Source organism: Mastigoproctus giganteus, chromosome 2 (genome assembly GCF_048544385.1).
Source record: "Mastigoproctus giganteus isolate SK-2022 chromosome 2, ASM4854438v1, whole genome shotgun sequence".
In the NCBI taxonomy this organism is placed as follows: domain Eukaryota; kingdom Metazoa; phylum Arthropoda; class Arachnida; order Uropygi; family Thelyphonidae; genus Mastigoproctus; species Mastigoproctus giganteus.
In genome coordinates, this window is record NC_143576.1 from 136041526 (window position 1) to 136064836 (window position 23311).

Here is a 23311-nt window from a genome sequence, read left to right on the forward strand (position 1 = left end):
GGACCAGAATTTAAAGTAACAGGTGTAAAATTATTTTGGTCACCCTTTGAACCACCTTTCTTTCTTCCTGAATCTAAGGATGCTCTCATAATTATGGCTACGGGTTTGCTTACTTCCCTTGTGCCTCTTTTAATGTAACTATATAGTCACACCCGCCCCAGGTGCCTTTATGTTTAACTTCAACAATTTCTTCTCTACTTTGCTCTCAGTTATTATAAAATCATTTATCTCCCTGCCAGAGTTTAGTAAACTTCTGCCCCCCTCTTCCTTACAGAATTCCTCCTGTGTGAATATAGATGCAAAATACTCATTCAGTTTATCAGCTATCTGAGCAGGATCATCAACAGTCGAACCACCAACATCAAGAGGGCATTCTGATTCATCCCCTTCCTTCTAGAGTTTACATAAGTAAAGAAGTCTTTGCTGTTTTTCTTCGCATCCTTTGCCAAGGATTTCTCGTAATTGGCCTTTGCTTGCCTAACCTCCTTTGTGACTTGATTAGAGACTAGCTTATAATCTGCCATAAGCTTCTGTGTCACCTGATAATTTATACGCATCGCACACTTTTTTTCTCTGCCATGAGCCTCATCAGTTCATCTGACATCCATTTAGGTCTAAATCTTGAACAATATTTCTTAGTTGGTATGAAAAGCCTTGTAGCTTCCAATATTAATTCCTTGAAGGCTTCCCATTTAGAATTCACTGTTTTTAACATCATCGGTTGATCCCACTGTAGAGAATTTAGAAACAGTCTGAGCCCACTATAGTCACCTTTACGAAAACAAAAACTCTTCCCTTTACTCTTGGTGGTAGTTACTTCTTTAAGTAAATCCCACATCAGTATACTGTGATCACTGTCACCTAGTGGTTCCTTTATCTGCAAATTCCTAATGCATGCATCATCACTACTGATAATCCACCTTTGATGTCTTGACCAGCACTTCAAATTCATCAAATTTATTTACTATACTTCTAGCATTGGTGTACATGCAAGTATGCATGCACCTATTTTTTCTCTTAGTTACCCTAACACAGCCCATGTATTTATTAGTTCACGATGGCTCCCAGCAGTGTTTTCAAAGAAAACAAAGAAGCAGTCCAAACAGTTTTCCCTGTTTGGATTGCTCTTTTGTCTCTGGCTGAAAGTCATTCATCTACATCTCATCCATGGTCACACACCTTGCAAGGAAATGTGCTAGATTTGCTTGAAAATGATGTAAATATTCACTTGATTTGATAACTCATGTGCATCTTTGACCCATCATGCTGAAACCTTTTTCAGCAAGAACCTCTGTTATTATGTGGTACATGCATTTAGATGAGAGGCCCAAGATGCTGGCAATGAACCAAACTCACTTGTAAAAAATCAGATCATGCACACTGTCAACTTCTGGAGTGACAGATGTTGCAGGTCTTCAAAGTGTGGTTAATCTTCTGAGCTCTCACTCCCTCATTTAAATTCTCCTGCCCAGTTCTTAACCATGGAACAGGAAGGGACATCTTTCTCCAATGTTTTAAGCATATCCTCATGACTTGCCTTTGGTGTTAGTCACCTTTTTCTCAAATATTTGGATGACTGTATAATGATTTTGTCCATCTTTCCTCATTCACACAACTTTAACAAAAATAATTACTTATTTTTTTGCTGCACCTTTTTCGAAATTCATTTCTTTGCTGCCAGATCTTTCAATCTTTTCAGCAAGAGTAGTTGTGTTGGATGGCATTCGGTTTGTTGATAGTTTGTCAATTCAGCATTCAGTCTGTGTCGATTTTCATGTATCATTTAATTTTGTTAATTGTTAAACTAATAAAAGTAAATTTGTGCTTTATATTGTCATTTTTATAGCCTTTTGATAATATTCGCTTATTAGAATTACCATTTAATACAATCCGCAACCGTGATCATAATAATGGCACTTACTATAATTGTTTTATAGCACCAGCATAAAAAAAAATAAATGCTGGCTCGTTCAGATTATTGATGTTCAAATTTGATGCTCTACTGTATCATTAAATGTGGAAATTTTTAACACTATCACTAACCTTACTCAGGCAATGAACTTTTTAACACCCTCCTTGTAACATTCCAAATATCACCTTTCTACCATTAACATTTTTCTACCTACAGCTTGGCTGGAGTGACATTTTGTTTATAATCACTCTGTATTACGATTTTGCCTGTTATTTAATGATCATGCACATCTTTCATTTGATAACTATTAAGGAAAATGTAAACAGGGTTGATACCTGTTATTCCTTATGAAGGAAATCCGACTATATTATAACTGTGACATTACTGATATTGTGTCAATTTTTTTTTTATCTAAACTCTACTTTAAAGAGAAGAATAACTACTAATTACCAGTGCTCGTCTGCAATCAGATTGCCTTGTAGTTGAATATCAACTTTAGAATCTTTCTGAAAATGTCCAACAGTGGTTTTACCAGGATAAAGTACATAAAACAGAGTTCCTGTCAGCTGAGGATCTTCATGGAGATTAACCAAATATGGAAACGTTTCATCTATCTGTAATGCAACTCCAAGCTTCTGATAAAAAATCATATTAAGAATTATTTAGTATAATTTAATAATAACACTCAAAAAGTTCTCTAAATCTTCTAAATTATATTATTTAATTTGTATTATGCACATACTTAAAACTGATAAAAGCAGAATCTGAAAAGTCTGGCACACTCATCAATCCATCGCTTTTTGAATATTTCTCTGGGGGTGGTCAACCATACAACAGCAGAGAGAAAATAGGCTGATCAAACATAAAAACAAAACCAACAGAGGTGCCAAATTTATGAATTATATTCCATTAATAATTTCCAAGCACCAGTTTCTTATTTGTTCTACATATTTCCTAGACCGTATGTCATTGTTACTATGTTGTGATGTATAAAATCTTTATTTTTGCAAGACATTCAATATTAGTTCACAACACAGTACTTAAAAGTACAGTAATGTATATTTAAATTTAAGAAGATTTAGTCACTTACTCAAATCATATCACACTATTTATATATATTAAAGAAATCAGACAATCATAACACCCAAACCAGAGGCAGCATTCAAACCCATGATCTTTATTTCTTAGGCAAGTATGTTTCAGCTGACCCAATCCAGCAGTGCAGGTTAACATTTTGGCTTAATGCTGCCAACTATCATTCCGTGACGCCAATAAGGATCAGAGCTACTTTCGCTATTTTATTTGCATAGTGATACTCACGTAAATCTTAGCTATTTTTCAAAGTGGTAATTTTGTTAGTAAAGTGATGTTACAGATGAAAATAAATATACGATTCTGGTTCAGGAAGTGAAGATCTATCTTTGGTGATATTTTTTACATTGAATTTGGTGTTTCTTTAGCAATTATAACAGAAAATACTTTTTAACAATTAGAATGTTCTTAAATTGTTGAAATGTTCTCCAACTGTTTTACTAGTAATGGCTGCCTACGCATTAGCACAAGGAATGGGTTGGATAGGAGTGTTTCATTATTTGAATTGGAGTGACTCTTTAAAATGGTGATGTAGTGACTCTTGTGATGCTTATTGCGTTTGCAGACAAGTAGGAATGGTCTGATTTCAATCCCTGAACAGATTTAAGTTACCTTTCATAGAAGCTTGAAGCCATACTAGCACTTTAAATAGCTAGTTAGAATCACACACTTTTAAAGTGTGTGATTCTAACTAGCAGCATAATATTACGGTTTAGTAAATGAAATCTTTTTGAAGAAGGGGTACTTTCAGTGCCAGTGACACTGCAAATTATATTTGAATTTTGTTAAATAAGCACGTTAATGGATAAGATGAGTGCTAATGAAGATAATGTGTTAGGGGAGGGTAACAAAATAAGAAATCCACTGTTAAAATTCAAGAACTTTCAAGAAGAAGAAGATTGTGCCTTTTATAAGCAATGATGAGGTGAATATAGTGAATGGGTTATTTAACCAATCACTGGAAGATAGTGATGGTTTTTTAAATTCTGTTATAAAATTCTGTTAGTAAGGGTTTCCATAAGAAATTTAAGAAAATTTTAAAGCAAAATAAGAAGCTAAAGACTGAAGAGACTAAATTTGACAGTACTGAGCAACATAACGCTCCTTCTGTCGAACAATGTAGTGCTGACAGGAGTGTTGATTGGTCTATGGCTGTTTCTGGCAGGGTCTTGAAATGTGACTTAGATGTTGATAACTCTGCTTCCTCAAGAAGCAGAACCCCTGGGAATTATATGACAAGCAGTGGTAGACGTATTTATCGTGAAGGGGAGAGCTCTGTGGACACTCCTAATTCAGTTAAGAGTAAATCTCCTGTTTTGAAAAGAAGTAATTGGAGGAGAAATAAATGTAAGAAAAATTTGACTAATCTATTAAATGATGTACAGATAATGAACTGAGACAGATCAACAGGAAAATCAAAATGGACTTGAGAGTAACTAAGTGAATCCTGTTAAGAATATTGAAAATTTTAATAATTCTGTTAACATTGGCGCTAACAAAAATCTCTTTGCTTCGCACGCTTCTGAAAATCAGTCACAGGATTTAGTAGAAATTAACTGGATTATGAACCAGATTTCATAGATTCACAGTTTTCTGATGGGGATAGACTGAATGGCCAAAATAAGCAGAAACAATTATTTAATGAATTCCATAATGAACCAATTAATGTTGTTACTACAAGTATGAGAAGGAATTTAGAGGATTTTTTGTTTGCTAAGGAACACAGAGTCGTTGTTGTTATTTATTTGAAAGCTATTGGCGCAAGAGCAGCTTAGGCTATAATGCGCCTAGCCTAGGTAGGAGAGTTTTGTATATCAGCATTTTTTCACTTTACTTGTGGTTTATGGCAGAACCAAGACTTTGCTCTATATATTGTGTAGTTTCTCTATAAAAGGTGTACTATTAATTTTATATGTTTTGAAAGTATCCAGTTAACTTGAGGAAGAAGAAAACTTCGGTTATATTTGGCCGGTCATCTAAAATTGTTTTAAGCATGAGATTGTTTTGTTTATTCATTATTGATTGAAAGGCTCTTTGACGTTTTCTATGAAATTTTGGGCAGTTCACCATGAAGTGATGTATAGTCAGCGGAACTTGACAGTTTTGGCATTGAGGGGGATCTTCACCTCTGAGTAGGTAACAGTGTGTCATATGTGTATGCCCGATTCGCAATCGAGCGAGGATCACTTCTTCCTGTCTATTCGATCGGAAGCTAGTAGACCATGGTCGAAGTGTTTCTTTTATTAGGCGAAGTTTGTTGTTAGTCTGATCTAGCCAGTGTTTTTGCCATTGTTTTATACTGCTTTGGTGGATCAAGGATTTGTAATCTGTATGTGGCATTGTATGAAAGGCATAATCAGATGTGGAAGCAGAATCTGATATTGTGATTTCTTTGTAATACCTTTGATACTGAAAATTGGATATGTTGTAGGATTGGATGTCCTTTGGTATTTGCATTCTGCAAGGCAGTAACAGAGCTAAGCGAGTCCGTGAAAATAATGCTGTTTGCTATCTGTTTATGTTTGATGTGGTTTATAGCCATTGAAATGGCTTGTAATTCAGCAGTAAAAATACTGCATTCTTTTGGGAGTTGTTGGATGAAGGTACGATCCTCAAAATGAATTGCAGCTCCTACACAAGTCTCTGATTTAGACCCATCTGTATATATGAAAGTGTGATTTGGATATTGTTCTTTGTATGCTGCATATAACTGCTGGTAGTTTTTTCTGGATAGAGTGTTTTTCCCCCAGGTTTGAAAATACATATCATATATGGGTTGAACTATGCACCATGGTGGAATGGTCTGTGCAATTGCAGTAGCTACGTTGTCATAATCAAGCTCTCGGCTTAGCAGTAAATCTTTCAGACGGATGTTGGCAGGTCGATTCATCCGTGGATGGGCTTGGTATATGTTTTCCCAGTTATATGAAAACAGAAAGACTCTATTTGGATGATCACTGATAGATTTTATCTTGACGGCATAGTGCAATAACAAGTTCTGTCGTCTAAGCTGTAATGAAGGTTCATGGGCTTCTGCATAAAGGCTTTGTATAGGTGAAGTTCGAAAAGCGCCGAGTGCTATACGGAGTGCACTGTGGTGTATGGGGTCTAACCATCTCAAAGCACTTGGTTTAGCCGAGTCGTAAACAGCTGCTCCATAATCTAGTTTGGCACGAACTATAGATCGATAAAGTTTGAGAAGTGTATATCGATCTGCTCCCCAAGTTGTTGCGGAAAGAACTTTGAGAATGTTTAATTTCTTTAAGCAAGAAAGCCTGAGTTGTTTAATGTGATCAAGGAATGTTAGTTTCTTATCCAAAAGAAGTCCTAAGAATCTTATGCTTGGTATTACTGGGATAATATGTCCGTCAAGTTTCAATTCGGGATCAGGGTGTAGGTTTCGTTTTCTACAGAAGTGTATACACGCAGTTTTTTGTGTGGAAATCCGGAAGCCATTTGTTTGAGCCCATTTGCTTATTTTGTTTATTGTTCCTTGTAGCTGACGTTCTATACTTCGCATATTCTGAGAGTGATAGGAAATGCTGAAATCGTCAACGTATAAAGCAGCGTCAACGATTCTTGGAATGTGCTCGGTTATTGTATTTATTTTAATAGCGAACAGGGTAGTACTAAGCACAGACCCCTGAGGCACTCCTTCTTCTTGGATGAAAACCTTTGAAAGGATTGTCTGCAGCCTAACTTGGAATGTCCTGTGTTGCAAGAAATTTTGGATATATTTAGGAAGATGTCCACGTAAACCAAGGAGGTGTAGGTTTTGTAGGATTCCATAACGCCATGCCGTATCGTAAGCTTTTTCTATATCAAAGCAGATCATGACGTGATGTTCCTTGCGGATGAAGGCATTCCGTATACTGTTTTCTAGTTTTATAAGTAGGTCTAGTGTTGAGCGATTTTTCCTGAAACCATGCTGTGCCGGGTCGAGAAGATTATTACTGTTCAAATACCACATTAAACGAGCGTTGATGATTTTTTCCATAACTTTGCCTAGGCAACTTGTTAAAGCAATTGGACGGTAGTTGCGTGGATTGGAAAGATCCTTTCCCGGTTTTGGGAAGGCCAGAATTATTGCATGATGCCAACTATGTGGAAACTGGTTTTCTAGAAAGATTTTGTTGAACAGTTCAAGTAATGCCATTTGGGATTGGTGGTCAAGTTCCTTTATCATCATGTAGTGAATTTGGTCTGGTCCTACAGCGCTTTGCTTTGTCTGCGACAGAGCTGTTTTTAATTCATGGAAAGTTAACGGAAGGTTGTACTGTTCGTCATTTCTTGTGGAAAAATTCAGTTTGTGTTTTTCTATTCTTGCCTTGTATGTTTGAAAATTAGGAGTATATGATGTGGTTGCTGATGTTTTGGCAAAGGTTTCACCCAGTGCATTGGCTATTTCTGAAGGCTGTGCGGTGATTTGTCCATTCCAGTTTAGGATTGGGGGTGGATTAATCTGGTATCTGCCATTCATTTTTCTGATTTTATTCCAGACAGTTTGAGATGGTGTGGGACTTGTTAAAGTGGATGCAAATTTTATCCAGGATGCTTTGCTACTGGCTCTTCTAACATACCTGGCTCGCGCTCGTGCCTTTTTGAATAATACTAGGTTCTCTGTAGTGGGACATCTTCGGAAATTATTCCAGGTTTTAATTCTCTCTCTTTTAGCGTGTGAACATTCTTCATTCCACCATGGTTTTGGATGTCTTGGAAGGTGTGGTGATGTTTTTGGAATAGTCTGCTCAGCAGCTTGGATTAGTTTATTTGTTACATATTGTACTGCTGCATCTAAAGGCTTTTGCTTGATAATATCTGCATCTAATTTTACAATGGATTTATACTGTTCCCAATCTGCTTCATTTACTTTCCATTTGGGATTTCTACATGACTGACATGTGGTTCCTGATATCATGGAAATGATTATTGGATAGTGATCGCTGCTGAGAGGATCTCTGTGTACAGACCAATCAAGTATTGGAAATAATGTTGGAGAGCATAATGATAGGTCAATAGCTGTGCTGTTTCCCGATGGAAGATGCGTGTATGTATGTGTGCCATCATTCAACAGGGTTAAGTCATTCTGTTCTATCCATTTTTCGATCTGTTTTCCTCTCCGGTCTATGGCTGTGTTTCCCCACATAGGACTGTGTCCATTGAGGTCTCCCAGTATACAGTAGGGTGGAGGTAACTGAGTTAATATATCTTCCAAGTCTTGTTGTTGTAATTCTTGGTTTGGGGGAACGTAAATTGTTATAATGGTTATGAGAGATTTAATGGCTATGCGTACTGCAACCGCCTCAAGGGTTGTGTTTAGTGGAAGAACTTGGGAAGGAATGTGTGATTTTACCAAAATTGCCACACCACCATGGGTCGTGCAACCTGTTACTCTGTCTTTACGGTATGTGATATAGTTCTTTACTGTGGGAGAGTCTTGAGGTCTGAGATACGTTTCTTGCAGGCAAAGACACAGCGGGGTATGCTGTGCAATCAGATCATATATATCATGTATATTAGTGCGGAAACCTCTGCAGTTCCATTGGATTATAATCCCCATTATTTGGTTTTCGAGAAAGTGTCAGACTGTTTCTTAGCTGTTGCTTTAAGCTTTTCAAGTTTATGTTTTTCCTTGGGAAAATATGGTTTGCCGGTATCCATCTCTTCTTCCGCAAAAATCTCTAGTACTGATTCCTCTGCTTGATTGGTCAATTCTGTATCCATTTGTTCTGTTGGCTTCTGGCTTATGACATTACGTTTTTCTGTGGCTTTTGTTTCTGTGTGTTTTGCATTCGGAGGTACAGATAGTGGTGTGTTTGTGACTTTCTCTTTTTGTTTTGGCTGGGATGTGAGAAGTAGACCTCGTGCCCAGTCTGAAATAGACTTCTTTGGGGGAATCGTGAAATCTGTTTGCGTCTCTATTGTACGCCATTTCTTTATGACCTGTGCATAGGAAGGTCTGTTTAAAATAGTCGGGAGTACAGTTCTCTTAGCTTCTTGGTATGTTACGGAGTGTTCTACTTTATATCGTTGAATCTGCTTTTCTCTTTTCCAGAATTCGCAGTTCTTAGAATAGGCGGAATGATCCCCCTTACAATTTGGACACTTTGGTTGCTCGGCTGGACAGTTCTGATTGGTATGATCTTGAGATCCACAGTTGGAACAGATAGGAACTCCACGGCATGCCATTTGTGAATGACCATACTTTTGGCATTTAAAGCAGCGGAGAGGATTCGGAATGTATGGTCTGATGTTACAATTTAGATATCCAGCCTTTACCGATGTAGGTGGTTTGGGAGTGTTAAAGGTCAGTATCAAATTTCTAGTTGGAGTAAGTATACCATCTCTAGTAACATTAATCCTTCTCACCGCAATGACGCCTTGATCTTCTAGCTCATTTTTAATTTCTTCTTCTGAGACACTAATAAGGTCCCATTCAGAAATTACTCCTTTTGATGTGTTTAGGCTGTTATGGGGAGAGACTGCTACTGGGATCCCTCCAAAAGTTCTCATCTGAAGCAGTCTTTCTGCATGTTTGGCACTGGCTGTCTCGACTAAAATGTCGCCTGATTTCAGTCTCTTGACATTTTTTGGTGTTCCAGCTACACTTTCTAGGCATTTTTGTATTACAAATGGCGACAGTTTTCCCAATGGCTGTTCTGATGTTGAGTGGAGGACTAGAAAGGTAGGTGCATGAAGCGATGTTATCTCCTTTTTTTGTCTTTTGGTAACATTTGTCTCATTATCCTCATTTTTCCGACTCAAAGGAGTCGGATCTTTGGGATCTGTGGTTGTGATGTTTGGATCATTCATGTTTGCTCCTTTTAGCCCTGGGAGTGAGAGCTTTTCCTCCCAGGTTTCCGGCCCCGCCACGGGGAGGCAGGAGCGGTGCCACCTAGTGACCAAGCGGAAGTTGATTAGTAGTTAGTAAACTAGAAAATAAATAAAAGAAAGGTGTCTTTCCTTTCTTAGGATTCTTTGTGCTGGTACTTTTCAGCAACTATATATATATATGTACAATAGAGAATTTTCTTTAAACTCTATAAACGTGTATCACTATCACTTTAGAAATCGCTTTATAATCGCAGAGATATCGCCTGATCACTAGAAACGCTTGGCACTCGGGGCCAACACAGAGTCAATAATGATACTATCTATTAAATATTGGCTAAGTAGGGTTATCTGGAAAGTTTGTCCTTGAAATTGGGAATAGATAATGAATGCTTGAAAGAGAGAAATTGATGTTTAGATGGGAGTCACTAACTGATTATACAGCAATAATTAAGTGTTTGCAGCGTACTGGAAAGCTATACAGTGAGGTTGTTAAAAATGGTGTTAAGAAGGAAAATAGGAAACATAACTAATTATGACAGCTATGCAAAGCAGAGTAATGGATTTAGAAATATTGTTAGTTCTAATAATGTACTTCTGATGAGAGCTGAACATGATTCAACACTTAAGTCTAGCATAGAGGTAGAAAGACAGTCTCTAAAATCATGGCAAATTCTCTTAAAAGGGTACAAATTAGGAGAGTGGGAAGAAAGACTACTCGACAAGGTTTTGTGATTGAGCCTAAATCTAACAAGGAGCTTGAGGATATTAAGGCAAATGATCTCACATAAAGAAACTGATATTGAATATCATTAAGTCTAAGAAACCTGGTTTGAAAATATTACATGATGTAATGAAGGAGAGAACTAAAGAACATCTGTTTAATGAGTTATATGAAAGAACCTAATACATATGTGTCTATGCAGAGATGATGTATGTGATGAAGTGAAAATATTTTTCTAATGAAAACAAAAACAAGAATGGAATTAACAGGATCTTGGAAATATCCTGTGAGAAAAAATTTCTTGATAAGCAAACAAGAATCTTTATTGGATGGATGTCCTAGAGGTTTAAGGAATTTCGTTTGGTTACTATATGCTGTAATTGTCAGAGGTACGGGCACACTTTAAAAGTTGTGCCCATGCCTCTGAAGATATAGTGATAAGCCAGTTTGTGGTCATTGTGTCATGACAGGTTATAATTTTAAATTCTGTAAAAATAAAAACAAACCTCAGTGTTGTTCAAATTGTTATGTTATGTTGTTTGTTATTTGGTTTTTAGGAGCATATGCAGTGGTTTTCAAGTGCAGAAAAGTGGCAGAAACAAATCTTACTTTTTTTTTTTATTCTTTAAAACAAAGAATATATTGAAAATCTTATAAGATTTTAATTTTAAAGTTTTTTATTAAGTTTTATTCTTAAATTTATTTTAAATTTATATTTCTGCCACATATGCTTAAAAGATATTCCACATGATATCTCTGTTAGAGGTCTGCACAGGCCAACATTTTTTATTTTCACCAGGCCCAGCTTGAAGACTAGACAGCCCGACCCGACAAGCCTAGACAGTCTCGACCCCAAATTTGTTTTTCAAGTTCTTTTCCACCCCCCCAAACCAAATTATATCCCACCCCTATTGAAACTTTTTATATAAATAAAATCGCTTGCATTACATTGAAGTTTCATAATAATAAACTAAACTTTCATATTCAAAATTCAGTATTAATTATATAACAATAATAATTATATTAATTATAAAAAAAGAAAATGTAATGAATTTTCAATGTACCATATTTAACATAATTCCAAAATGAATATCAATGGCCACCTTCTCTTTACACGCCTTTTATTGTGCAGAAATAAAATGCAGAGTCAACACTGTCATACTTAAATTGGTTCGACAGTCTCGCACTGCTAATCGGGCTGCACTAATATTTCTTTTGGAGCTTGCACTACTGATGGGGTCATTTCCACGAAAGAGTACAAATTTCGGTGAATTTTAGAGAATTGGCGAAGTGCACTTTATTGGTCAATTAAAAGTGCCAACAGACAAATAATACACATTTTTTTCTAATAAGTCTTTAAGAATTTAAATACATAAAAAAATTTTTAAAAATATATGTAAGAAATAGCCCGAAATATTTGAAATAACAATTCATTATGATTTATGCCTGGCACAGGCCTGAGCATCATTCGTGTTACCCAGCCCGAGTTGGGCCTAAGCACGAGAGCTAGGCCCAGGACCATGCAGCCTCTAATCTGTATGCAATTATATGCTTATGAAAATATCTACTAGCTAATGATTTTTAATCCGGGTTTAATGTTTATTTATAAAAAAAATAAATTAAAATAATAAAATACAGTCAGATCTCTCTTTAATGAAATTCCATATAGCAAATTTTTCTATTTAGCGAAAATTTTGATTTCCCCTTGGCCATTTACATCAAAAATAGTTTCCATTTTCATTTCGTTATATGGAAAAAAAAAAATTTTCCATATAACGAACTGATTTCAAGAGACCTGGGTACACACTGTTTGCACCGCTGGCCTTTAGGCAATAGAGCTGATGCTGTAGAAAGCATGAATTAAGAGCTAAAACATTCCACAATTTAGTGGTGCCTGCAAAACCTATACAACTGCCTCTACTATATGTGTCTACAGCCATTGCCAAAAAGATTAAGGCATATTCCCTACATGGGAATATGCTTTAACCTTCACACAGTGGCTCTGGTCACTGTTTTATACTATAAGCACCCTAGTAGATAATTAGGATAGAATGATTTTCCTTTATCCCACAAATTCATCTGTTGTTTTGCAGAAATGAGTTATCCACACTTTCACTAAATTTTACTCGTCTCCATTTACATGGTAGATACAAGTGGTCCTAAATCAGTTTTCTTTTAGCTGCTGTGCAAGTAACCTTACAATGTCTAAGAGTAAATCCTTGAGTGTAGTGGAAAAGGTGGAAGTGCTAAACAGGGTAGATAAGGGTGTAAAAAAAAAAGGAAAAAAAAGAGAAATTGCTTTAAAATTTGGTAACCCTGCCAGTAGTGTCTACCATTCTGAAACTGTTTAGATTCTCAAACTGTTTGAGGAAATGGAACCCAGTAGGAAGTGCATGAAATTGTGCCTGTATGAAGATGTAAATGAAGTAGTTTTTAAGTGGATGAAGTTGAATCGAGACCAAAACATGCTAATATCAGGGCTATGGAGTATGCATCTTTTCTGGGGCATGAAACATTTCAAGCCAGTTCTGGTTGGCTGGACAAATTTAAAAAGCACCATGGCTTATTCGAAAAAGTTATTTCTGGTGAAAGCAGAGTTGAATCAAAGAAGATGTATCCATTGAAAAGAAACAGTTTTGAAAAAAATTATGGAGGACTACGAGCCCAAAGACATTCAATGTTGATGAAATAGACCTGATGAAAACAGGTCTATTTTTTAAATGTCTGCCAAACAAGACACTTTTTAAAGGCGATAAATATTTAGGTGGTAAAAATAGTAAGGAGAGAATTACAGTCTTGGTTAGTGCAAATATGGTTGGTAGTAGTAGTGGCATGTGATGCAAGAAAGCAAATGTATGAGCTTATGCAGCATCAGCCAAAAAAAAAAAAAAAAAAAAAAAAAAAAAAAATCACGCCATTCCCTCCAAATGCCTGTCCAGTTCCTCCATAAATTTATTCAACCTATCAACTTCCACAACGACAGATGGAAGTTTGTTCCAGCAATTAACCACCTGCTGGCTAAAGCAAATTTCCGCACATCTATTCTACATCTGTCTTTTCTTAATTTGAATTTATGCCCCCTTAGGTTCGTAATCTGAACAAGTGGAAGGATCCCATCAGAATTCAGCATGCTCAACCCATTCAAGGCCTTATATACCTCAATCAGATCACCGCGCAGGTGCCTAGCCTCCAGCCACTGCAATTTGCAGAACTTAAGCCTCTCTTGGTAAGAGGATCCCTTCATTCCCCTCACCAATCCTGTTGCCCTTCTCTGTACACGCTCAAGTAAATCTACATCCTTCCTAAAATGAGGCCTCCAGACCTGTACGCAGTACTCAAAGCGTGGCCTGCCCATTGCCTTATACAGAGGGATAATTACCTCCTTTTCCCTGCTAGCAAAATTCCTATATATCATTGACAAAACCCCATGACCTGCCCTGGCAGCCTGTCTGCATTGCTCAGAAAACTTCATATCTGACTGCACAATTACTCCCAGGTTCATTTTCTACCACCTTAAAAGTGTAGTACCACACAGTTGGTACGTTTCTCTGGGGTTACTTCTACCCATATGCAGTACTTTGCATTTGTCAAAGTTAAACTTCAGTTGCCACTTCTTAGCCCATCTGCCCAAATTATCTAGATCCTGTTGCAGTAGCACACTGCCATTACTGTCATTAACAACCCTGCCAACCTTTGGTAATGAAAAAGTGAAGTTTTTGGTAATAGGCAAAAGTAAACAATCTCAACGTTCCAAAGGAATAAAGTGGTTAGAGTTGGACTACAACTACACAAAAAAAAAAAAAAAAAAAAAAAAAAAATCATGGATGACAAATGAAATTTTTGAACAGTGGATTTTAAATTTTGATAGAAAGATGATGAAAGAAAACAGAAAAATTGTGTTGATTGTGAACAACTGTCCTGCACCTTCACTTGGTAATTTTAAAACTTACAAGCGTGATAATTTTAAAACTTACAAGCGTGAAGCTTGTTTTCTTCCTTTCGAATACCTTGCTTAAATTGCAGCCAGTGGACCAAGGCATTATCAATGCACTACCAAAGGTGCATACCGAAAAAAATTATACTGCAAATAAAATCCCACAGACCTACAGATTTGCAGATGTGGATATCAGAGTTGGTAAAAGTGTGGACTAAAGATGTGACAGAAACGATTAAGAATTGTTTCGCAAAAGCAGGTTTTGCTAAAACGCCAATTAACAGCAATGAGAAGGATGAACTACTACAAGATATTGAGCAATCTTGGAAAGGACTCCAAGCGAGAGGTTCGATCAGTGGAGAAATTGTTCATGACGAATTTTTAGGAATTGATAATGATGTTATAGCAGCTGAATATCCAAGTGACTCCAACATTTTGGAGAGTATTCAAAGAGCTAGTAACGATATTGATGATGAGTTGGATGAAAATGAGGGCAATATTAAACCTTCCAAACATGAAATGTTGGCAGCATTTGAAACTTTGCATCGAGGCCTTCAATGTGAAGGAAATGTGCAAGCAAATATATTTGAGTATTTAAACAAATGCAAACATTTTTATGAACAATATACATTGTGTATTTTAGTGCAATTGCATCATTTATACACAACTAAATATAGATTAGCAAATTTGCAATAGCGGCATCATTTAAGTTACATCTCATATTGTGAATACCTTCATGACGAGTTGCCATGACACTGCACTACTTCGAATAAGTAACACCTCACCCGAAGGAGAAGACTGAAGTATATCTGTGAAGTTTGCCATCATTACATCACTTGGGTACCTAAACCCACCGAAGAAGGGCCAAATAGCCCTGAAACGGTGCCGTCTGGGTGGTGGTATCCACTGAGAATAAGTAACAACAGTCTTCTCCTTCGGGTGAAGCGTTACTTACTCAAAGTAGTGCAATGTCATGAAGGTATTCACAATATGAGATGTAACTTAAACGATGGCGCTATTGCAAATTTGCTAATCGATATTTAGCTGTGTATAAATGATGCAACTGCATTAAAATACACACAGTCTAATCTCTTTCACAGCTTGAGGCCTTAAGCCCCAATGTATCAGAACAATATACAGTAAAATCAAGTGTACAACAAAAAATAATCCAATATTTTTCAAAATGTTGTGCACATCATGTAAGGTCATTTCTTAATATGTATAAATTGTTTTAAAATGTTAGAAAATTTATTCATTTCCACTTATTTCTGAATCTTGAATTACAGTATTTTTATTGTTGAAAAGGTCATATTTCTTTATAATAAAAAATCAGTTTAATGAATTTTTTTCAAGCAAATGATCGATTACATTATATAGAAGTCTGACTGTATTTTAAATTATTTTTTAATATATGCACTATACCATCAAGATAATGAAAACATTAAGAAATGCCCAATTATAAATCATTTATTTGCCTTTATTCCAAACATTTCCAGTATGGTGGAGGACTAAGAGGCCCCAGTCAGTGAAACGTTTAGGAGTGCACCAGCTAATGGGTTATATAACCTACCTGAGTACTTACACGTTAGTACTACAGACTGTATCCACATTTCCTATGTTAATATAAAAGATGAATTTGCTGTAGCAGATGGTATATATAACATTCATCATCATTTACTTAATTTATAGCTCTTCGTCAAAAATTCTAGAACTGGCACCTTACTAACGCTTAAATTCACTACTAATCATTACTAGCACTGTAGGCAAGAGGTAAACATGAGAGAGGGAATTAACAGAGGTGTCACACAGAGTACAATGCTATAGAACTGTAAGGGTATTTCAACATAGTAGTAGAAGGGAGCTAAATGATTTTATAATAACTGAGAGGTAAGTGGAAGAGAAACTGGAGTGATCGGAATTTATACAATTATATTAAGGGAAGCAGCAAAGGAAGTAAACAAATCCTTCTTAAGCCATAATTATGAGAGCATCCTTGGATTCAGGGGAATTCCCCGCAGACTGGAGGTGTGGGAATGTATCCTCAGTTCACAAAGGGGATCAAAGTGTGACGAGTAATTACAGGCCTGTTAGTTTAACTTATGTTCCAGGGAAAATAATGGAATCACTTGTAGAAGTAATGCAGGATCATCTAGACAAGGTTTCAATTATACCTCAGACATTTCTTATTCCAAACTTTTCCAGTATGGTGGAGGACTAAGAGGTTTTGTTGGGGCAAAATCTTCTTGTGTTTTGCAATGAGCATAGGTATCAATGATGGCTGTTGACTGTCATAGCCTAATACAAGCTAATGTTCAGTGCACAATCCATGTGAATATTGGTCTTGCCATTCCTGTATTGTACTAGGTGGTTAGCTAGGTCACTGTGTTGCATCACATCACTACTCTGTTACGAGACATATGATGCTCATCATGGGCATCAATCACATGTGGCTATCTCACCCAAAGGGTGAGATAGCCACATGTGATTGGCTGGTTGTTCAATCATCCACAGTCATGGTAGATTCATAACACCATAGAATTGGGACACTTTTTCTGTTCGTTCCAAATACCTGTCCAGCTGAGCCTTAAACTTATTTAGGCTATCAACCTCCACCACAAGGGATGGAAGTCTGTTCCACCAACCAACCACCCGCTGGCTAACGGCAAATTTCCTCACGTCTATCCTACATCTGTCTTTCCTCAATTTGAATTTATGCCCTCTCAGGTGATTTTTCTGAGCTAGAGGAAGAATCCCATCAGCATTGAGCATGCTTAAACCATTCAAGGCTTTATAAACCTCTATCAGATCACCTCGCTGGTGCCTAGTCTCTAGACACTAATTTGCAAAACTTAAGCCTTTCTTCGTAAGAGCACCCCTTTGTTCCATTCACTAATCTTGTTGCCCTTCTCTGTACTCGTTCCAGCAGCTCTACATCCTTCTTGAAATGAGGCCTCCAGACCTGTATACAGTACTCTAGGTGTGGCCTGACCATTGCCTTATACAATGGAATAATCACCTCCTTATCCCTGCTGGAAAAATTCCTGTATATCATTGACAATACTCCATGAGCTACTCTTGCAGCCCGTCTGCACTGCTCAGAGAACTTCATATCTGCCTGCACAACCACCCCCAAGTCCCTTTCATTCTCTACCGCTGTCAGTGTAGTACCACAGAGTTGATACGTTGCTCTGGGGTTGCTGTTTCCCATGTGTAGTACTTTACATTTGTCAATGTTAAACTTCATTTGCCACCTCTCAGCCCATCTGCTCAACCTTTCCAGATCCTGTTGCAGCAGCATAGTGTCCGTAGTGTCCTTGACAACCCTGCCAACCTTTGTATCATCTGCAAACTATATCTCTTTTGGGGATTACCCTGACTTCTAATCTCTCTTGGCACAAGCACATTACAAATATTGCTTCCTCTGCATCTAAAAAACTTGGTTTTCTCTTTCGCTCTCGGCATTACTTTTCTCCCAAACAGCTGCTCACTCTGTATAAATCGCAAATCCGCCCTGCCATGGAATATTGTTCCCACATCTGGGGTGGTGCCCCCAAAACCTCTCTCAGGCTTCTTGATTCCATTCAGAAGAGGGCAGTTAGGTTAATTAATTAATCTTTAACAGAGTCTCTCCACTCACTGTCTCATAGACGCACTGTTTCTGCTGCATGCCTCTTCTACAGATACTTCCATGGGCACTGTTCTTCTGAATTGGCTTCTATAATTCCCGCTCTCTCTTTCAAAACAGTCCGAACACGTGCCGCCACCAGCCAACATCCATTTACTGTCCAACTTCAAACCCACAGAACCAACTTTTCATCTTCCTCATTTATTCATTCAACTGCTGTTTTCTGGAACAACCTTCCTTCATACGTATTTCCTGAAAATTACAATCTACAGAAGTTCAAGTCCAATGTCAACAAATATCTTCTTTCGTCTTCTCAATCTCCAACCCAAGCACAGTACTAAGTACTATAGGTTATAATACCTCTCGTGTTTGGGGTTCTCATAAAAAAAAAAAAAAAAAAAAACTTAATCAAAGTAGGAAAGATCTCTGCGCCAACCCATTCTTCCTTGCTGACACTCAAGAACTGGTCACCACATATGTAAACTACAATCTTATATCAACTGTTCCCAATTTTGAGCCTTCGCCGGCATCATAGACCAGTCCATCCCTACGTAAAGGGGTGTTGCAATGGAAACACTGTGTATATACACACAAACAATACTATGGAAAAAAATAAATAAAATAGGTACAGGCAGTTCCCACTTTAGGAGTTCTCAGGTTTAAGAGTTTTTTTTTTTTTTTATAAAGTATCAACAAATTCAAAAATATGAAGATTAATTGAAAAAATTAACGTTAAACATTCATAAATCCCCCAATTTAAACAACGCGTAAAGCTATACAATACAGTGCACCTCGCTTTACGACATTAATCCATTCCAGAGACACCGTCATATCGTGAAAATATCATAATGTGAACCTAATAACACACTGTTTTTTAGTAATTCGTTCTACGATCTCGGAAGTTGAAATTTTCACTATATAACTCTCCAAAAGGTTGTTTTTATAGTGTAAAGTATTAGTTACCAATTCAAATCACTAAAATGCACTACACTTTCATCGGTACCATACGTTCCGTTATAAGAATCAATTTTGAACGCCTTTTTGATATTTTTCTGAAGCACATTTCTGGAGGTCGTGACCATAAAACAGTAAAAACAATTTTGAACTTTCCGGTTTATTGGGCTTTCCTGTTAGCACAATAAATTATAAATGGGTAGTAAACTCAATGTTACTACCCATTCTCACCCAACAACTACAGACCGGTTTGTCAATTAAATACACTCTCAAAGATAACTGAATCCATTGTAATGAAGCAACTATTTAACTTTATGAAACTTAATTTGTTGGATTACTCTCAGATTTATCAAGGATCTTTCCACCTGCACAGATACGATTTCGTTTATCTCTAATATATCCCAGGCGCTTGATGAAAGAAAACAAGTCGACTCCACCTTCCCTGATTTAAGCAAAGCCTTCAACAAGGTAGTCCCATCAGAGACTAATCAATAAACTGCATCGCTATGGTCTCAGAGGACAGGCACTAAACTGGATTTCAAACTACTTGGAAGGTAGAGAAATGTCGGTGACATTTAAAGGTAAAATTTCATATCCTTTCAAACCTGAAATTGGTGTCACACAGGGTTCATCCTTAGGCCTGCTATTATTTCTTATCAACAACCTGCCAAGTACCCTTGGAAACTACCAAATCAAAATATTTGCAGACTACTTAAAAATTTATACAGCAGTTAGCAGTACCAATGACTGCATCATCCTAAACAAAGCTCTTCAACGAGTTATTCAGTGGCTGGAGGAGAACAAAATCGTAGTCAATGAAAATAAGTGCGAGCTGATGAGTTATGCCAATGCACACAAAAAAAAAAACAACTTAATTTTTCTTATTGTATCAACAAAAGGCTATCAAAAAAGTTAGTATAGCCAAAAATTTAGGTATCTTTATTAAAGAATCGTTTTCCTTTGATGTCCATGTCTCAAACATTGTGAAGGCAGCTAGCAAAAAACTGGGTTTCCTGAAAAGAATTAACCGAGACTTCAATCAAATGGCACTTTTCATCTTTCTCTACAAAATTTATGTTAGGCCAGCCCTAGAATTTGCCTCACAGGTCTGGTCCCCACACACAGCTTACCAAAAATTAGAAATTGAAAATATTCAAAAAAGAGCAATACCAGTACATTTGCTTTAAAAGTAACCTTGAATACAATGAGAAATCTTACCAAGAGTGGTGTGTATTCTTTGTACTGGAAACGCTGGAAGAAAGAAGAGATAACGCCAACTTACTCCTTTTTAACCAGCTGTTAAACTGTACCATGAATTGCCCTCATCTCGTCTCACAAATAAACTTCAATGCACCAACAAGAGCTTTAAGAAACCAACCATCCATTGCTGAACCCATCCTATGCAAGAACAAATTATGGATACTACAACTTCTATAACAGGACAGTAAGATCAATCAACAAAGCAAATCTGGAGATATCTGATACCCCTGGACACTTCAAGAGGCAACTGAAATTGCTAACCTCATCCGTTACCTCAACCTTAAAATTGACTCTTCTTGCAAGTTCTAAGACCGATTCTGTAATGTGTGTGAAGAAACACCAGTGCTCTACCTTACTCCTACCTGTTCACTTAAATCTGACTGATCCGTCCTCTTTTTATTTTTAAGTTTTATTTTATCTATAGATTTCAATTTACTGTTTAGTGTTCTCTTTATGTACATTTACTTTTCTCTTTACTTTGGAAATGTATACTCCAAGCTTCTGCTTTGAAGCTGTGTAATAATGCTTTGTAGCTGCACCCTCAGGCATGTTTGATTGCTGTTTTGTAGCTGTTAATAATAATTATAATAATAATTATGGTGAAATGTGTTTCTCCTTCACTGCAATCTTCAATTATTATTTTTTTTTTTTGGTAGTTGTTGGCGCATTGGCTTCTGTGGCCATAATGCACCTCCCAAGGTTTTTGAAGTACTTTGATCCAAGCCCGAGGCGGGATTCGAACCCGCGACCTTTGGGTTGCTAGGCAGGTACTTTACCCAGTCGACCTTCAATTATATGAAAAACAAATAAATTTTCAGAATCTTCTCTTCCTTCCTTTTCTTTGTAAACTTGTTACTCCGTGCATATCATGTTAGTTAGTTAGTTAGTTAGTTAGTTAGTTGCAATTTGTGCGTGCCATTTAAAAAATGCTTATGCATGCTATTGTGAAACTTAAAGAAAAAAGAAAATTATCTTGGAAACAAACCAACAACAAGTGATCAACGAGTGTGCATTTAGTCGATGATGATGAATAAACATTCTTTAACATTTGTAAATCATAAATAATTTATTTAAATTATAATTTGCTTGATTTTACAGGCTATGTTTTCGTTTCTTTGGATAAATCAATCATTGTTTAAATATAAACTAATTAGCTAACTAATTTCATTGTTGAGAACGTAACTCCTGTTTTCAACATTATGTCTATGGGAAATAAATTCCCACTTTACGACCAAGCACTAAGAACAAATTAACTTGTAAAAGTCGAGAACTACCTGTATTTATTAATTATATAAATAAAGTAAATCAAATTTATAATGGTAGCTGTTTTAACTAAATTTAAATAACACTTATTTTTCTGGTTTGGCTAATGAAAATTATCTAATAATTCTGAGCAAATCAAAGTCTTTACATCACGTCTTTCATTTTCTGTAGATATTATTGCTAAATTTTATAATATATTTTCAGACAATGTAGATCAAAAATGATTTTGATCAAAAATGATGACCTGGTTCTGATTCTGCACGCTGACAGCTGGGCACGAATGGAGACCCTAGCAAACTGCGCCACTAGCAATCTGCAAAAATGGGCTAGCACAAATCTCCTTACTATCTCCTCAGATAAAACAAGTTCAATACTTCTCAAAGGATTTCTTGACCCTAGAAGACCTCTGCAGATTAAGATAAATGGGAAAACCATAAAGTTGCTAACAGAAATAAAATACCTCTGAATGATACTTGACAGAAACCTTGGCTTCACACCACATCTCTGCTACCTGAGAACAAAAATAAGATATGTGAGCTTACTGGCCAGAGTCACTAGGAAAGACTGGGGCCTAAAGAAGAGGGCCCATTGCATCCTCTATAAGGCATTCTTTATCCCAGCATTAGCCTATGCAGCTGGCGCCTGGTACACAGACTAGCACAGCTGTCAACAAGAAAAAACTGAAGATGACACACCAATCGATATTACTCATAACTACAAGAGCTTGCTGCACTGTGAGCACCCACGTGCTTCAGGTCCTGGCGGATGCCTTCCCCTGGACTTGGAGATTGTGTGCAGAGGGTTGCTGTACCAACATTCCAAAGGAAAAATAGTCTCCCAAAACCACGGAGAGCATACAGATTGTACAACACATGAAATCACTATAGCAAAATCGCTGGAACCTCACTAACAAAGGCTCCATTACTAAGAGGTTTATGCCGGAAGTCGACAAGTTTATCCACTCTCCCTGGCCTGGTTTTCGCCCGGACTCCAAACCACCTACATATTGACTGGACATGGCTCATTTAGAAAGAGACTATATGACTTTGGAATCTCAGCTACTCTGTGGTGCTCCTGTGGACAGGAGGAGTCCTGGGAGCCTGGTCTGTGAGTGTGACCACTACGAGGACCTCAGATGTCAACTATACACCAAGATTCACTTGCTTCTTCGAAACCAGGAGGACATCATTCTGCAAGAGGAAGAGACCTACAAAGCCTTCACACTTTTTGCACAAAATCTGTTCACAAGACAACGGACCCTACCCTCCCCTTAAGTGGAGGTATCCCAAAAGTTCACAAATCCACGAATAGGGCAATCAATCACGAGACAACAGCCTTCACTCAATAGCCCAGAGTAACGGAAATACAGCTAAGACCTGATTAAATTCAGAGAAATCTCTAAGGAACAACAGAAATAATACCCAAAATATACTCTGGATATTTTGCACAGGACTGGGAACTGACCAAGGAAAAACTACCTCTCACTGGATCATTGGAATGGACCCCCAACCTGTAAGGCAACCAAAGATCTGGTTGGTCCACCTTAGTGAAAACAAATCTTATACAACCTACTTGGTCCAAAACAGGGATGAGACTAGTGTACTACTTTGAAAAGAAACCCATTAATAAAGATCAGACGGTCTCCCTCTTGACCTCCTAAGCGAATGATAACAGGAATGGATTTCCAAACTGAGAGGCAGCTGGGTGTGTTAAGGT

At 37.1% G+C, this 23311-nt stretch overlaps 1 protein-coding gene across 1 annotated transcript in view; it reads right to left on the bottom strand.

Moving 5' to 3' along the window:
* The window catches only part of LOC150089583 (kinesin-like protein KIF14), a 221881-nt gene that overhangs the window by 42199 nt on the left and 156371 nt on the right, over positions 1 to 23311 (bottom strand). Inside the window, exon 7 of the mRNA XM_090390040.1 lies at positions 2363 to 2547. Coding sequence (XP_090246166.1) covers positions 2363 to 2547 — 185 coding nt within the window. The remainder of the gene's footprint in view (positions 1 to 2362; positions 2548 to 23311) is intronic.